The sequence below is a fragment of the Acinonyx jubatus genome, chromosome D2 (assembly GCF_027475565.1).
Source record: "Acinonyx jubatus isolate Ajub_Pintada_27869175 chromosome D2, VMU_Ajub_asm_v1.0, whole genome shotgun sequence".
Taxonomy (NCBI): domain Eukaryota; kingdom Metazoa; phylum Chordata; class Mammalia; order Carnivora; family Felidae; genus Acinonyx; species Acinonyx jubatus.
The window spans coordinates 20,085,005-20,098,684 of NC_069393.1; the positions used below are offsets into that span (position 1 = coordinate 20,085,005).

The window sequence follows — 13,680 nt, forward strand, 5'->3', positions numbered from 1 at the left end:
GAACTTACGGAAAAATGACTGTGGTTATATACTTACGACTGCTCACCATATATAATTTACTTTCAAGATTCCCTGACATGGAGTTAGTAATGACTATGTACTTGAACACATTCTGAAAATACTCTACTCCAATGCATACTTAATAGAAGGGGAAGGACCAGAGAAGGGAAGAAAGGCTGTCAATAAGAGTGGTTCAGTGGCCCTTGGGTAGTTCAGTTGATTAAGCGTTCCACTCTTGATTTTGGCTCAGGTCATGATCCCAGAGCTATGGGATCAAAACCCATGTAGGGCTATGAACTGAGCATGGAGTTTACCTAAGATTCTCCCTCCTTCTCCCTCTGCCCCTCTCCCCTGCTTGTGCATGCTCTCTCTACAAAATTAAAATTAAAATTAAAATTAAGTAATTAATTAATTCATTTAAAAAGTGGTTCAACCTGTAGAGAAATTCTTTCCTCTCCATCCCTCCCAATATTTCTTTTCCCTAACACCAACTCCTTTTAAATTTTGACTAGTGACAGCAGAAGATATCCAAAACATGCTATCCAGAGAGCCATTTTTAGTTGATCTGTGTTTACCCACAAGTATAAACACTAGACTTTGCTTTAGTCCTTAAGGTTAATCGACTTGTATATCATTGGAAGATAACTATTTTGTTTTAAACATGGAAAAGTTGTGTACAATAAATTTTTCATGCTTCATAATGCCATGTGATGCTGTGCTGCATATATACTAATATTTTTAGTATACAACCATCAGTATTTTAAGTGAACAAGTCAATCTTTTAAAATTTCAAAATATTAGTTATTTTTGTGATTTTAAATAGTCTCAGAAACAAAATAGTGTAACATCATTCTATCAAATCCATTGTTTCTTTCTCACTCCCAGTTCTATTGTTCTAGTCTATTATAATTTCTTGCTTGCACTATCATAATTTCTTAAACACCTATCTTCCTCCATTCCATTCATCCTATAAAAATGGGAAGATTAGTCACATAATAGTGCTTTCCAATTGTCATATACCTGCCTAAAAAGCTTCAGTAGCTCACCATTAATATAGAACAAAAACAGGTAGCCATTATAATTCATTGAACAAGTTATAATGAACAAAATCTTTTAGTGAGTTGATGTTAGTAGCAGCATAGATTAAATAAAGGAGGTAGGAAAACTATGTACATGGTAATTTCAATAATCTGGTCAAAATGATGAGAATCTAAATGTTATAGTAGTACCTATAATTCAGGGGAAAAAACATGTCCAGGAAATATTGCAAAATTTTCATTGTTTTAAGTCCATTTTGATTTAAAGTGAAAAGGAGAAAATCAGAAAGTTGGGTGATATTGGGTGACTAAGAAGATACTGTTCCATTCACAATAATGGGGGAAAAATTAAAAAGGAAAACAGTTTGGGGATGAATTGATTACTTAGATACGGTTATGTGAACGTAAATAAAAATGTCCATTAGTTGGAAATAGAATAATGACTTTTGTTTATAGTTGGGAACTTGAAATAGGGATTTGAAGATGAAGGTGAGAATTTAAACATGAAAAAGACATTAAAATTCATGAAAATGCATGTATTCTCAGAGGAAATCGCTTTAAACAGGGAAGAACATAATGTCAGAGGTTGAACTTTAAAGAACACCTACACTCAAGGGGGCAACTTAGAAGCTAGAGTTGATAAACATTAAGCACACATGTAGGAAGAGATCCAGTAGAGTTCAGTGCCACAGAAGTTCAGCAGAAATAAACTACTAAAATATCAAAGAGGATGCAGATGATAAAAGGCCTGTATATTGGTGATGTGGAAAATCTCATCAAATCCAAAGATGACATTTGAAGAGTAAGAATCATAGTGTTGGAGACATGATAAATTGTGTGAAGATTAAAAGGAAATGGAGGGGCGCCTGGGTGGCTCAGTCGGTTGAGCATCCGACTTCAGCTCAGGTCATGATCACGCGGTCCATGAGCTCGAGCCCCGCATCGGGCTCTGTGCTGACCGCTCAGAGCCTGGAGCCTGTTTCGGATTCTGTGTCTCCCTCTCTCTCTGACCCTCCCCTGTTCATGCTCTGTCTCTCTCTGTCTCAAAAATAAATAAATGTTAAAAAAATAAATAAATAAAATAAAAGGAAATGGAGGCAATGAATAAGTTTTATAGCACTGTAATTTATATTGGGCTTCTTATATACCACAGAATATTAAGAAGTTGGATAAGTAACTGGTTCAAGTAAGATAATTTTTAAAATCAAGAAGATTTGGTAATGTTTAAAGATAAAAAAGGGAGGAAAGAAAAAGACTGAAGCAGCTGGAGGGGGTAAAAATAGGAAACTAACAACTTTATTCTGCATTACACAGGCACTGAGTGAAGAATACAGATAAAAGAAGGAAAAGTAACAAATTTTACCGGGAACTACTGAGCTAAAGATAAGAACCAATGAGAAATTTCATTCATGCTTTTATTGTTTTTCCAGGAAAGAAAGAGAGACAGAGAGGTCATTTTTTGAAAGTGAGATCACTTTTGAAAGTGAGAGCAGAACTGGGGGTTTCAGAGTCAAAGAGTCTGTGACAGTTAAATTGTCAAGTCATCATAGTTCTCCACCATCTCTGTCCAGTGTTTGGTGATACAGAAGTAGAAGTGTAGAAATCAAATACTGGGGAGAGATTCAATATTGAGTATTTGCTTATGGGCTTGGCAAAAATCTACCATGAGTTAAAACCAAAAGCAAACATAATATGATGCAATTTAAAAGGGCCCCAACACACTAAACCATAAAGCTATTCTAAATATGGAAGTTCTTGATGTTTTCAAATAGCTATTAAAATATTTCCAGCAATTTGTACTGTAAAATTGACCAGATGTACTTTCTTAATGGTGTTCTTAGAACATCCTCACTAACTGTGAGATGCCTTACAGTTCATGCAACACTTGCATATATATTATGTCATTTGATTTTCACACGTTTAGACACAAGTCAACTTGAGTCAGGATAAAGAATTTAGATCATTTGAGTGGCTTTCATGAGTTTTATTTTGTCCCACCATTATAAGGGCTTAGGAAAAGTCCTGGTAATGATTGAGAGGAGAGAAAAAATAAATAAAAACACTCCTTCATTTACTACACATTTTGAGTTTGCTTCTACCCATGGTTTTGGTTCTCAGTCATTGCCTTCTGCTTAGCCATAAAAATCTGGATTGTGCCTAAGGGTGTAGGTTATATAATAAGAATGACCTCTGCACTTACAAGCTTATTGAAAGGAGTTTGTAATCTACTTTTTCTTTAGGTTTGATAACATTCTAGACAGTTGTAGCAATATAATTAAACACAAAGTACTAAAGTTCAATCAAATAATTCAACAAATTGTACTGAGTATCTTCTCTATGAAAATACTATAATATGTGCTTAAAATTTACAGCACAGGGGAAATAAGAAATGTTCAGGGAAGAAGTATAGGTTTTACATGATAGCAAGCTCAAGATGTGTGAGAAGATTGATATCACTGTCAGAAAAGCTAACGTTATCCTGGGCTGTGTTATAAGATGTGTGGCATATAGAGCAAAGATGGCTTGTTTCCCTTTATGTTCTTAATATCTTTCTACACCACAGGTGTGTTCACCAATGGACACTTAGAAAACACTAGAGCTATCTAGAAGAGAGTGTCAAAAGTGGTAAAGGGACTCTAATGTAATATCAGAAATGTTTGAAAGAACTAGGAATATTTAGCCAGAGAATTGAATATATATGGGCAGCAGAAGGAAGAGGATTATCATTATTGTGTATGACTAACAGAGGAGAAAATGAAGGCCACTGTATTGTCCTTATAGGAAGCATATTTGGGTTGATAATGAGTAAGATTACTTCATGAGGATTTATTAAAAGATAAACAACTTTTCAGTGGCTTCAACACTGGATACAGTATTGTATTAAGATACATTTAGGTCCTTTTCAAATTTAAGTCTCATTCTTAATGTACACTAATAACATAAAAATCATAGTGCGATTATGTTTTTAGATAATATAAAGAAATTTTTGACATAGGGAATAATATTTATAGGTAATGCACCATTTGAGCTGGACCTTGAATGGTAGGATTTTGGCTATAATAGTGGCCACCTCAAGCTAACAATTAAATAATGTAAGTGTACAAGGATTGCAATTACTCACACTGCAACTTATATATGAAAAGAAAAGGTAGAATTTTTATTTTGTCTAAAACTTATTTGGTTATTTTCATGACATATTGTTCACTGATATAAAGGGAAGGTAAATAATGTTTTTAGTCTAATCCTGGATCTTAGATCCAGTCAGTATTTTAATCAGTTCCTTTAGGTATAGTCCAGATTTTTAGGTAAAATCCTCAGTCTTTAAGATTTTTACCTTTTCTTCTACATCTTATTTTAGATGGTATTTGGGAATATCAAGACAGGAGAGTTTCCATTACCTTGAAGCACTGGGACAAAGACTTATTGGAATTTGAATATATTGTGCCTCCTCTGGTCTCTGTGGTGACATTTCTTGTATACCTAATTGCTTCTGGTCTTTCTCTTGAAGTTGGTGGCTAGAGAAACTTATGATCTGTGTTTTTTCAGTTTGTTCAGGGCTTGTTTGCCATCTCTGAGACTGACAAGTCTCATCTTTTTGGTGCTTTAGACCTCCCTGGTCTAGAAGGTCCACTATGCAGCTTTTGCTAGCATTTTGCTTCACAGCAGGTTGGCTAGCTTTCACTCAACTACCTTCTAAATATACAGAAACTTTCAGCAGTTCCAGAAAGTAAATCCCTGTCCTCCATCTAACAATGATGCCTTGTTCAAGGTTACCTGAATGCAGTCACCCTCAGTCTGGCCAGGTGATATCATCCCAAAGACCTAAGAAGTAGGGCAGACATTTCTCTGTCCTTGAGTGTTCCCATACCTATCTGTAGGCTATACCTATACCTAAAGTGTCACGACCGGCGCGACAATCACCGAGGTCAAGGTCCTGAGGGTAGGGGAATGCAAGAAAAGAGAAGAGAAGAGAAAGTTTGGGAACAGAAGGGTCCCCTGGGCTGATGGCCCAAGTGATGGCTTTATTGTTGCTGTACACAATCTTTTATAATATAAGACTCTTATGGATCAGGTCATTCTAAGAATAAACAGGTTTCACATGATCACTGCCAGCCAAAACATTTAGTTCTGTATACCTTGTGAACCTTGTGAATGGGTCACAAGACCTTGTTGATAGATTGCTAGCAAAACACAGTTCCCATGTTTGTTTCTATCTGACTCGGGGTAGAAAAAGGGAGGTAGCATTACTGCCAACACCTGCAGACCACAGGCTTCAGGAATTAACTTTCTCAGCCTTGACAAGGCTTTCGTATGCCCTTGAAAGTGGGGGAATGGGAGGGGGAACCACCGGGTTGGCTTGAGTCAACGGGGAACATTGCTCGACCCGGTCTCAGCCTGGCACCGGAGCCCGGCCCCCCACACTAAAGCTACAAACCTTCATCTCACATCCTCAATGTGAGAGTAAGTAAAAATGTTGTTGGTTGCCAACCTCAAGCACTTCAACCTCTTTTCCATAATTCTCTGAGCCAAAGAGAATATACTTTTCTTTCCTTTACCTATCTCAAGCCACCATCTTCTTTATACCAATCTCTGGCCTAAGTTATGAACCGGGATATCTTGTCTTCATTATGGGATAAACTCTTATCATTTTGAACACTAGTCTTAGCCTTGATATGTTAAAACATAAGCAAATCTATATTTTATCTTTTGACAATGCCTTGACTTGAAGCCTCACAACTTGCTGAAAAAAATCCTATGCTGAATTTCAAAAGTAAAATAGTAACTCTTTTGTATTTCTTATGTAATAATCTAAGGCCTTAGCAGAAAGATGCCTTGGATTGAATAGATCTTATACCCGGAAAGTCAAATTAATATTTCTCAAAACATTACCTCCTTTCCCACATAAATATTCTGGCTCACAAATCTGATCATGCTAATTTCCCATATAAAGCCTTTCAGTAATTTCCTGTTCTCTTTATTTTTATTTATTTATTTATTTATTTATTAAATATGAAATTTATTGTCAAATTGGTTTCCATACAACACCCAGTTGTATGCTCATCCCAACAGGTGCCCTCCTCAATGCCCATCACCCACTTTCCCCTCCCTACCACCCCCCATAAGAGACTCCTATTCCCTTTAAATAAAATCCTTTTAGAGGCTTTCTTGAATAATCAGACTAGGTTAGGACACCTGTGTGTCCTTCACAAGTTCCCATGATTCCTTTTTTCATAACACTCATTATAATCTTCCTTTTTCAAAGTCTATCTTTCCTAATTGATTTGAACTAAAAAATTCCAACATCTAGCATATTGTCCATGGGCACAGCTAGTGTTTAATAAATATTTGTATGGATTATAATTTTAATTATAGATATGAATTAGATTTCTCACCTGTAAATCAATAAATTGGTAATCTAGCTCACACAGTTTCTTTTGAAATTTGTAAATGTGATACTACTCTGAAAGATGAACCCACTGTGGCTTAGCAGACAATATCAATTTCTATTCCTCCAGATGCAGGTTTTAGAACACAGGATATTCACCAATAAGTGCCATCTTGCCACATTTCTTGACAAGTAATAATTTATCCTCTCCTTAGGGACACCCCTATCTTGACATTTCTCAAACTGCAAGAAGGAGATCCATCTTCATTAATACCTAAGTTGATAATGAGGACATTTCACTTTAAGATACCCAATTATCTTCCACAGATTTGTATCAACTTGCAGTTGTGCCAAGTTTTCTCACAGGCTTATTTTACCTTAAGCTCGTCCTTCTGTTTTATGAGGTTTCAATTAACTAGATTTAGTCATGTTATGGCTAGAAGGATGTGACTAGAAAGGGTAGCATATAGCAATCTGTATGTAAATTGTTACTTTATTGGATAACATTTATGTTTGAAATTGGAAAATCAATAAAAAGGAACTTTAATTTCCAACAAGCATACACACTAAAAAAAAGAAGAGAGAGGGGCAAGCACTGTTTTGATCCTAAGATAGCAACACAACTAAAAGCTGTTCCAAAGAAGCAAATGGCAACAGAGGTCAATAGGCTGTGACCTATACCCATTTTACTTTAAAAACTTTTTCACCTCCACGAAGTGCACTGCAGAATCCTAAATGCCTTTAAAAAGAATGGGCAGACAAATTTAGGGTAACTTGAGGAAGCACATTTCCCATTGTGCTTCCATATCCATCAGGACAGATACTGTTTTTTACCCCCTTCACTAGCGTCCAGAACAATGCCCAGCACAGAGTAAACATTTAATACCTAGTTGTTGAACGAATTAATGAATGAATGGAGCAAGCTAGACTGCGAAGGCTGAAAGATTAGTGGCTGTCAGTCCTGAAGCACACGTGCTGCCTTTCCAGCCCGCTGGCTGACATCTCATTCCCTCACCTTTCTGGCAGTTTTGAATTCCTGTTTGCCCCTCCTTCAAGATGACCAAAATTCTTTTCCTAAACCCTGCCAGTCCTCAGTTAATCCACACATCTCTCACACGGAAGCAGCTGTTCCTGAGGAATGCTCGGCTGAGCAGGTGGGGGCTGGGTGGGGAGTAGCCCAGGACCTTGAACCGAGAAGGCAGCCTTCTGGCTCCGCGAACCCGTATACAAAGGGTCTGGACGCATATTTTTCCAGTCCTTCAAAACAACCAATCTGCTCCCTCTCACCTCCCCAGTGCCAGACGCCCCAGTGCCAACCTGGATACGACTGACACTGACGAGGGAAAAGAAGCTAAATCAACCTCACCAGGAGAGAGGGCGAGTCCAGCATGACGCACCCCCAGCATCCCGCAGTTCCCGCGAGTTCACCTCGCTCAGGGGATTGCCGGGGCTAAGGAGCGAGGGCAGCAGGGGGCGCGTGCGCGTGGAAGGGCGGGGGAAGGGGGGGGCGCAGGAAGGAGGAGCGCCGCGCGCCAGCAGGTGGGCGCGTCCTCTCACGCGCGTGCGCGCGCCGCGCCTTCACGTTCCCCGCGCGACGCGTCTCCTCCCCGCCGGGAGCGCGCTCCTCTCGCCCTCGCGCCAGGTCCCTCTCAGTCTCTTCGAGCCGCGCACTCTCCGGATCTCCTGCCACAGCCGTCGCCTCGGCCGCGGCTCTCTAGCCCGGAAGCTCAGCCTCGCCCCTCCGGAGCCGCGTCCCAGGCCTCCTCCCCTCTTTCCGACACTCCCCTTCCCTTTCCCGCCCTTCTCTCCCACCCGGTCCGTCGAGAGAGCCTGGATACGAAGCAGGCGGGCTTGAGAAGGGAGTTGGGAAAATGGAGGTGCCGCGCCTGGATCATACCCTCAACAGCCCCACCAGCCCCTGTGAGGAGGTGATCAAAAACCTCAGCCTGGAGGCCATTCAGCTGTGCGACCGGGACGGTAAGAGCGACGGGGGCTGTGAGGAAAGGGGCCGAGCCCGCGCCTAGGCGCCGCGGCCGCCCCGGCTCTGCTGACCCTGCTCGCCCGGGCTTCACGGTCTTTTGTTGTTCCCCCGTACAAATAAATACAGGTGGGGCTCCCCTCCGCTCATCCGCCCTCTCCTCAGACAGTAGAAACAAAAGGACCCCAGGGCTCTTGCGTTGGCGCGGAAAGTCGCCGTAGTCTCCAGCCGCGGCGCCCCTCGCCGTCTTCGCCCGCCTGGCCCAGCGCCGAGGCGAGGGCGCCGTTCCCGCCCGCCGTTCCTGCCCGGGACGAGGTGTTTCCGATCGTGCCGCAGTCCGGGTTTCTAGGGTCTACCGGAACCGTAGGGAAAATGCCCTCTGGATGTTTCGACCACCTCTTCCTTCCCCTCTCCACCTGCACATGCTAGTTAGCATTTTCAGCCCAGAAACTTATCATTTCCTTTTTAAACCTCTCATCTTCAGACCCCCACCTCCCAAATTCAGGAGTCTTTTTATGCTCTCAAATAGGGATTGGGATGACGGTTTTTTCAGTGAAGGGGCGCGGGGAAAAAGTGCGTTTCAGCACCAAGGACAGCCACAAGCTTCGTGGTTTGGGGCTGTGATTCAGAAACTCAAAAATCTGTGAAGTGGCATATTATATCTGCTGTGGTACAGAATCTGTGGCGAGTACTCAGCATTGTGTCTTGATATTATGTAGCTTATTCTATTGTTAAAGTTGGCAGTCTCCGAAGGAAGTGATTGAACACAGGTTTAAGCCTTAAAGAGATAAGCTAGTACTGTGTTCAATATGGGTAGCTTCTGTGTTATTTGGAGTAGTTGAAGAGTCCGTCTGTGGAACAAAACTTCATTTGTAAAAAAACTCATCTGATTAGTCATTGACCAAATAATTGTAAAATTGGACATCTGACAAAGGAAAAACAATTTACATGTTGTCAAGATGACCCTAAACACTTTTTGGCTATAAATGGAATCCGTTAACAGTGTATGCAGACGATGATTTAAAAATATTTTTTTTTTGGTCAAGATTATGTAGAGATACTCATGTGGTGACCACAAAGTCATAAAATTTATCAGTATGTAATCCAAATAGAGAGCAGAGGTCTTGTTTCAAAGTCATTTAAATGATAACTTGGTTTGGCATTGGTATACAGTCTAGTTTAGGTCAACTGAACACGGAATTTCTTTTTATTAATAAATTTGGGACACAATAATTGCCCTTTGAAGCCAAAGCCACTTTGAAATAATTTCTGAAAAAGCTGTAGTATGGATAAATAAATACTCTTGCAAAAGCTGTTCATAATTTCTTTATTCTTAGTTCACCGTAGTAATAGTTGCACATATTTATGGCATCTAAACAGAAGTAATCATTTTGGCATTCCACATATAAACTTGCATTATTAGACTATAGAGATTATTTTTAATATACCACATAAGAAATTGTATTGGTTTTAGTTTATGCTTTTGTGAAGTGACTTTTTCTGGTGTTAACCATTGTAAATGTTTTTCCTAGATTGGTTTGATAGAAAACCAAAATAGATTTAATTTTCATTTATTTCAATGATTTATCAAAAGCTTATTACTGTAGTTATTGGAAATAAGCAATTCATAATTGTCCCTCAAGAACACAGTAATCTTAATACTTAAAATTGGATTTGCCACATGTTTCAAAGATAATGGAGAAAATAAAGTTGTTTTTCTTTTTTATGACGTTTACAAACTTAGTAATGTAGAGTACAGAAACTAGTGCTACATTTACTGTGGTCTCTTCCATTTTATTTTCGTAATGGTTTTTTAGTTGTTTCAGTTCATATTTATGAATCCTGCAAAATGAACAAATTATGTAACATTTAATTGGGGAGTGCTAGCACTAAGCAGTATCTATGAAAATTACTTATTTACAGGCTTCTAATAATTCAACATAGATTAAATGAATAGGGTTTCATTTTTATTAAATACCTTATATCAACAAATACAAAGAGCTAACTCGTCTATTAAAAGATGTGTAAAAAACTGGGAATAGCTTATGTAGAGATGTTACTAAACGCCTAACTTTATTTTGTGACACTACATGTCAGTTCCAAAATATATAGTTTTTATGGCAGAAAAATTAAAAAACGTTGCATTAAGTTTGTCAAGCAGACCTTATTTGTCAAATTTTATATTGAGAAAATTTCAGCTAGGTACTATTTACTCCCTTTACTTCCTTTCACTTCCTCTCAGGTGTCATTATTTTACTTTTGTAAATATATAACAGAAAGATTAGGATGTGGCAGAAGATCTGTTACATGCTTAAGTATATAATAAGTGATAAATTTTCATAATTTTACAATCACAGATATACATTTGTCTTATTTGCTCTTTACTTTTTTCTATTCTATTCACAGATGGGAAAAAATGAGCATAACATTAATTTCTTGGAAGTGGAATGAAATAGAATAGGAGAAAATATAGTTTTGTTAAATATATATTTCCTTTTACTCTCTCCACTTATAGATTTTTAAATTTTATAGTGTTTTGCATATTTGGCCAACTAAGAGTTATAACTGCTGGTGAACTGTATGTCTTTCTTCTGTTTCCTTGGCTCTTGTATGTTTTTTCTTTCACTTGCTATTTCTTATAAATTAATCTGTTTACATAATTTGCAATAATTTACAATGTTTTCTTTTTTTCCATAGTTTCTCCAACTATCTAACAGTTGGAAGAATATGGAGTAGAATCCAAGCAGTCATATAATTGGGTTTTTAAATTAAGCAATAGGGAGGTTCTTCTACACACACGTTATTTCATGTGTACTTTTATCCTAGGCATGTGTGCTAGTACATGGTCCCTGTCTAGATGTTACCTGTAGTTCAAAATGAGGATTCTGAATAGACTTCTATTAGGAAACCTCTGAAGATGTGCTGTAGATCTAGTACTTTCTAGAATCTCTGTTGTAAGTAGGAGAGTGTTTCTGTTCTTCCATCTCTGCTGTGCTGAAGTATCCTCCAGTTGATATACATTAATTGTGGATTTTCCAAAGAAATTGAAGGGAAAAAAAAAACATTTACTCAACGGGAAGCATCGATAATATGGGAACCCATTTCCAGTTTGTTTCTTCACATGGATACTTGAGACCTTAATTGACTTGTGATAAGACAGAACAGCCCCCAGCTTCATGCATAGAATTCTACATTACTTCTACTTCTCTTCATTTTTTAAAAATTATGCATATATATGTGTGCGTATACACACACACACACACACACATATGTAAACTTTCTTTCCTTGCTGAAAGGGAAAGATTTATTATATATATGTTGTTTTATGCATTCAAGCTTCCTGCACTCTTGTTATAATAGTAAGGAAGAAAACACAAAATTAATTTGTTATATAGCACTTGAATCCACCCCCAAGCTTTCCTAGGTTTAACAAGTGTTATTTCCATGATTATTTTCTGACTGCCTAGATATGATTTATGGAGTTTATGATGCTACTCAGCAAAGGAGTACATTTTAAGGAAATTGCACAGAGAGAACCTGACAGATTTCTATGTCTTTGTGTCTGACAATAGTTTTGTGAAGGAAAGGAAAAAAAAGGTTTTCTCTTTTTTACGTATTTAAAAAGGTAAATTCCTTTTAATTTTTACTTATATATATTTAAATTAAAAATAAGCTATGACTTATTTATGCAATTGACATGTGAATTAAACAAATTTTAACTTTGGAAACAAAATAACAGAAATGCTTAATAGTTAATACAGTGCTGTATTAGATAATCTGTAATGACATTTTCTGAAGCAGACATCTAGGAAGAGTACTTATAACTGTTACCTTTAATAGTACAAGAACATAAGGTAGTCATTGTTCAGTCTCATTGACCTTCATATACCATAGTGGCAATACCATTTTAGAATCAGATGGACCTCTGACAGAGTATTGGCTCTTGACAGATATATTACCTTAGGCAAATTACTTGTTTTTAGCTTTAAGCTCTCTCATGTAAAATGAGTATAATAATGTCAATCCTGTAGGATTGTTAAAATAATTAAATGAAATATTTCATATCATTTCACAAAATTCTTGACACAAAATAGAGAATAATTATTATTGTAAATGGACTATTCTTCACATAACTTCTTGAGTTGAACTACTGTTATCTATCTATCTATCTATCTATTTATTTATTTAGGTCCAGTGTTTAGATCTTTGTTGTTTTTCATTTCATTAGTGTTTTATTTACTTAGTAAATCCTTCTTATGCCGCTTCAACTTTAGGAGTAGACAGTGGAAACTGCTAACTCTGAATTTTAAAAGGATAGTTAATTTTAAAACCACAGTTACAGTACTCTCATTTGCTTATATTTTTCTATCCTATCAGTAATATCCTTGTCAGCCTTAATCCTAAAAGCTCTTTTAGCTTCTACTTCAAACCTGCTGTTTGCTGCATTTCACGTGCTTTGCGACCTTGATATCTGCTGTGAGTAGGTATTTGTATCAGAGCCCTTCTCTGTTCTTGATTTAACATTTTTTTCTTTATGATTATTTTTCTAAGTATGCATATGTACCAGCACATAAGATCTCTGGATTCATTTCTTTGACCCAGATATGACTATAGAGATGCTGTAAATTTTTAATTAGTGAACATGGAACATAACAAAAATAAAATAAAAACTAAAACAGAAAGCTTGAAAGTCATCAGATTGTTAAACCAATTCATATTCTTGGTAGGGGTTCTAATTCATTCCCAGAGAAAACAAGGAAGTTATGAGAGTAAAAAAAGTCACATCAAAGGATATGTGACCAGACTCCCTCCAGTGGTAGAATAACTGATATGTTATAAGTAGTAATACTGGCAACTTGCTTTGTTGCCTAGGTAAGGCAGTCAGAATTTCACTCTATAGAACGCTACCTAGACAACTTCTAAGTCACTTAGTTTTTCACTGCTGTTTCCCCCTCATTTAGGCCCAATCTTGATTTTTTCCTTAATTTATGTAAGTAGAGTTTATTGATTATTTGTATATATTATCCGGGGCTTCAGAAAAACAGCAGTTGCATCAATTACTACAGTAAGGATAATCCTTCAGGTTTCTGGTTTTTCTTCTCTGCCCTTAGTAAATGCATAATTTTAGTTTTTCCTTACAGCATTTGCCTTTTTTTTGGGTTTGTTTTCCATTTCTGTTAAATTTTTCTATAAGAATCTATTTACTGTTAAATTCTGTTTTTACTAGTTGAAAGCATTTGCCTCATTAACACTTTTAAACATAATTTTATTATTACACA

At 37.4% G+C, this 13,680-nt stretch overlaps 1 protein-coding gene across 1 annotated transcript in view; it reads left to right on the top strand.

Moving 5' to 3' along the window:
• Positions 1 to 8,076: 8,076 nt before the first annotated feature.
• The window catches only part of PHYHIPL (phytanoyl-CoA 2-hydroxylase interacting protein like), a 94,281-nt gene continuing 88,677 nt past the window's right edge, over positions 8,077 to 13,680 (top strand). The window contains exon 1 of the mRNA XM_015072837.3: positions 8,077 to 8,400. Within this exon, the coding sequence (XP_014928323.2) occupies positions 8,295 to 8,400 (106 nt within the window). The 5' untranslated portion in view covers positions 8,077 to 8,294. The remainder of the gene's footprint in view (positions 8,401 to 13,680) is intronic.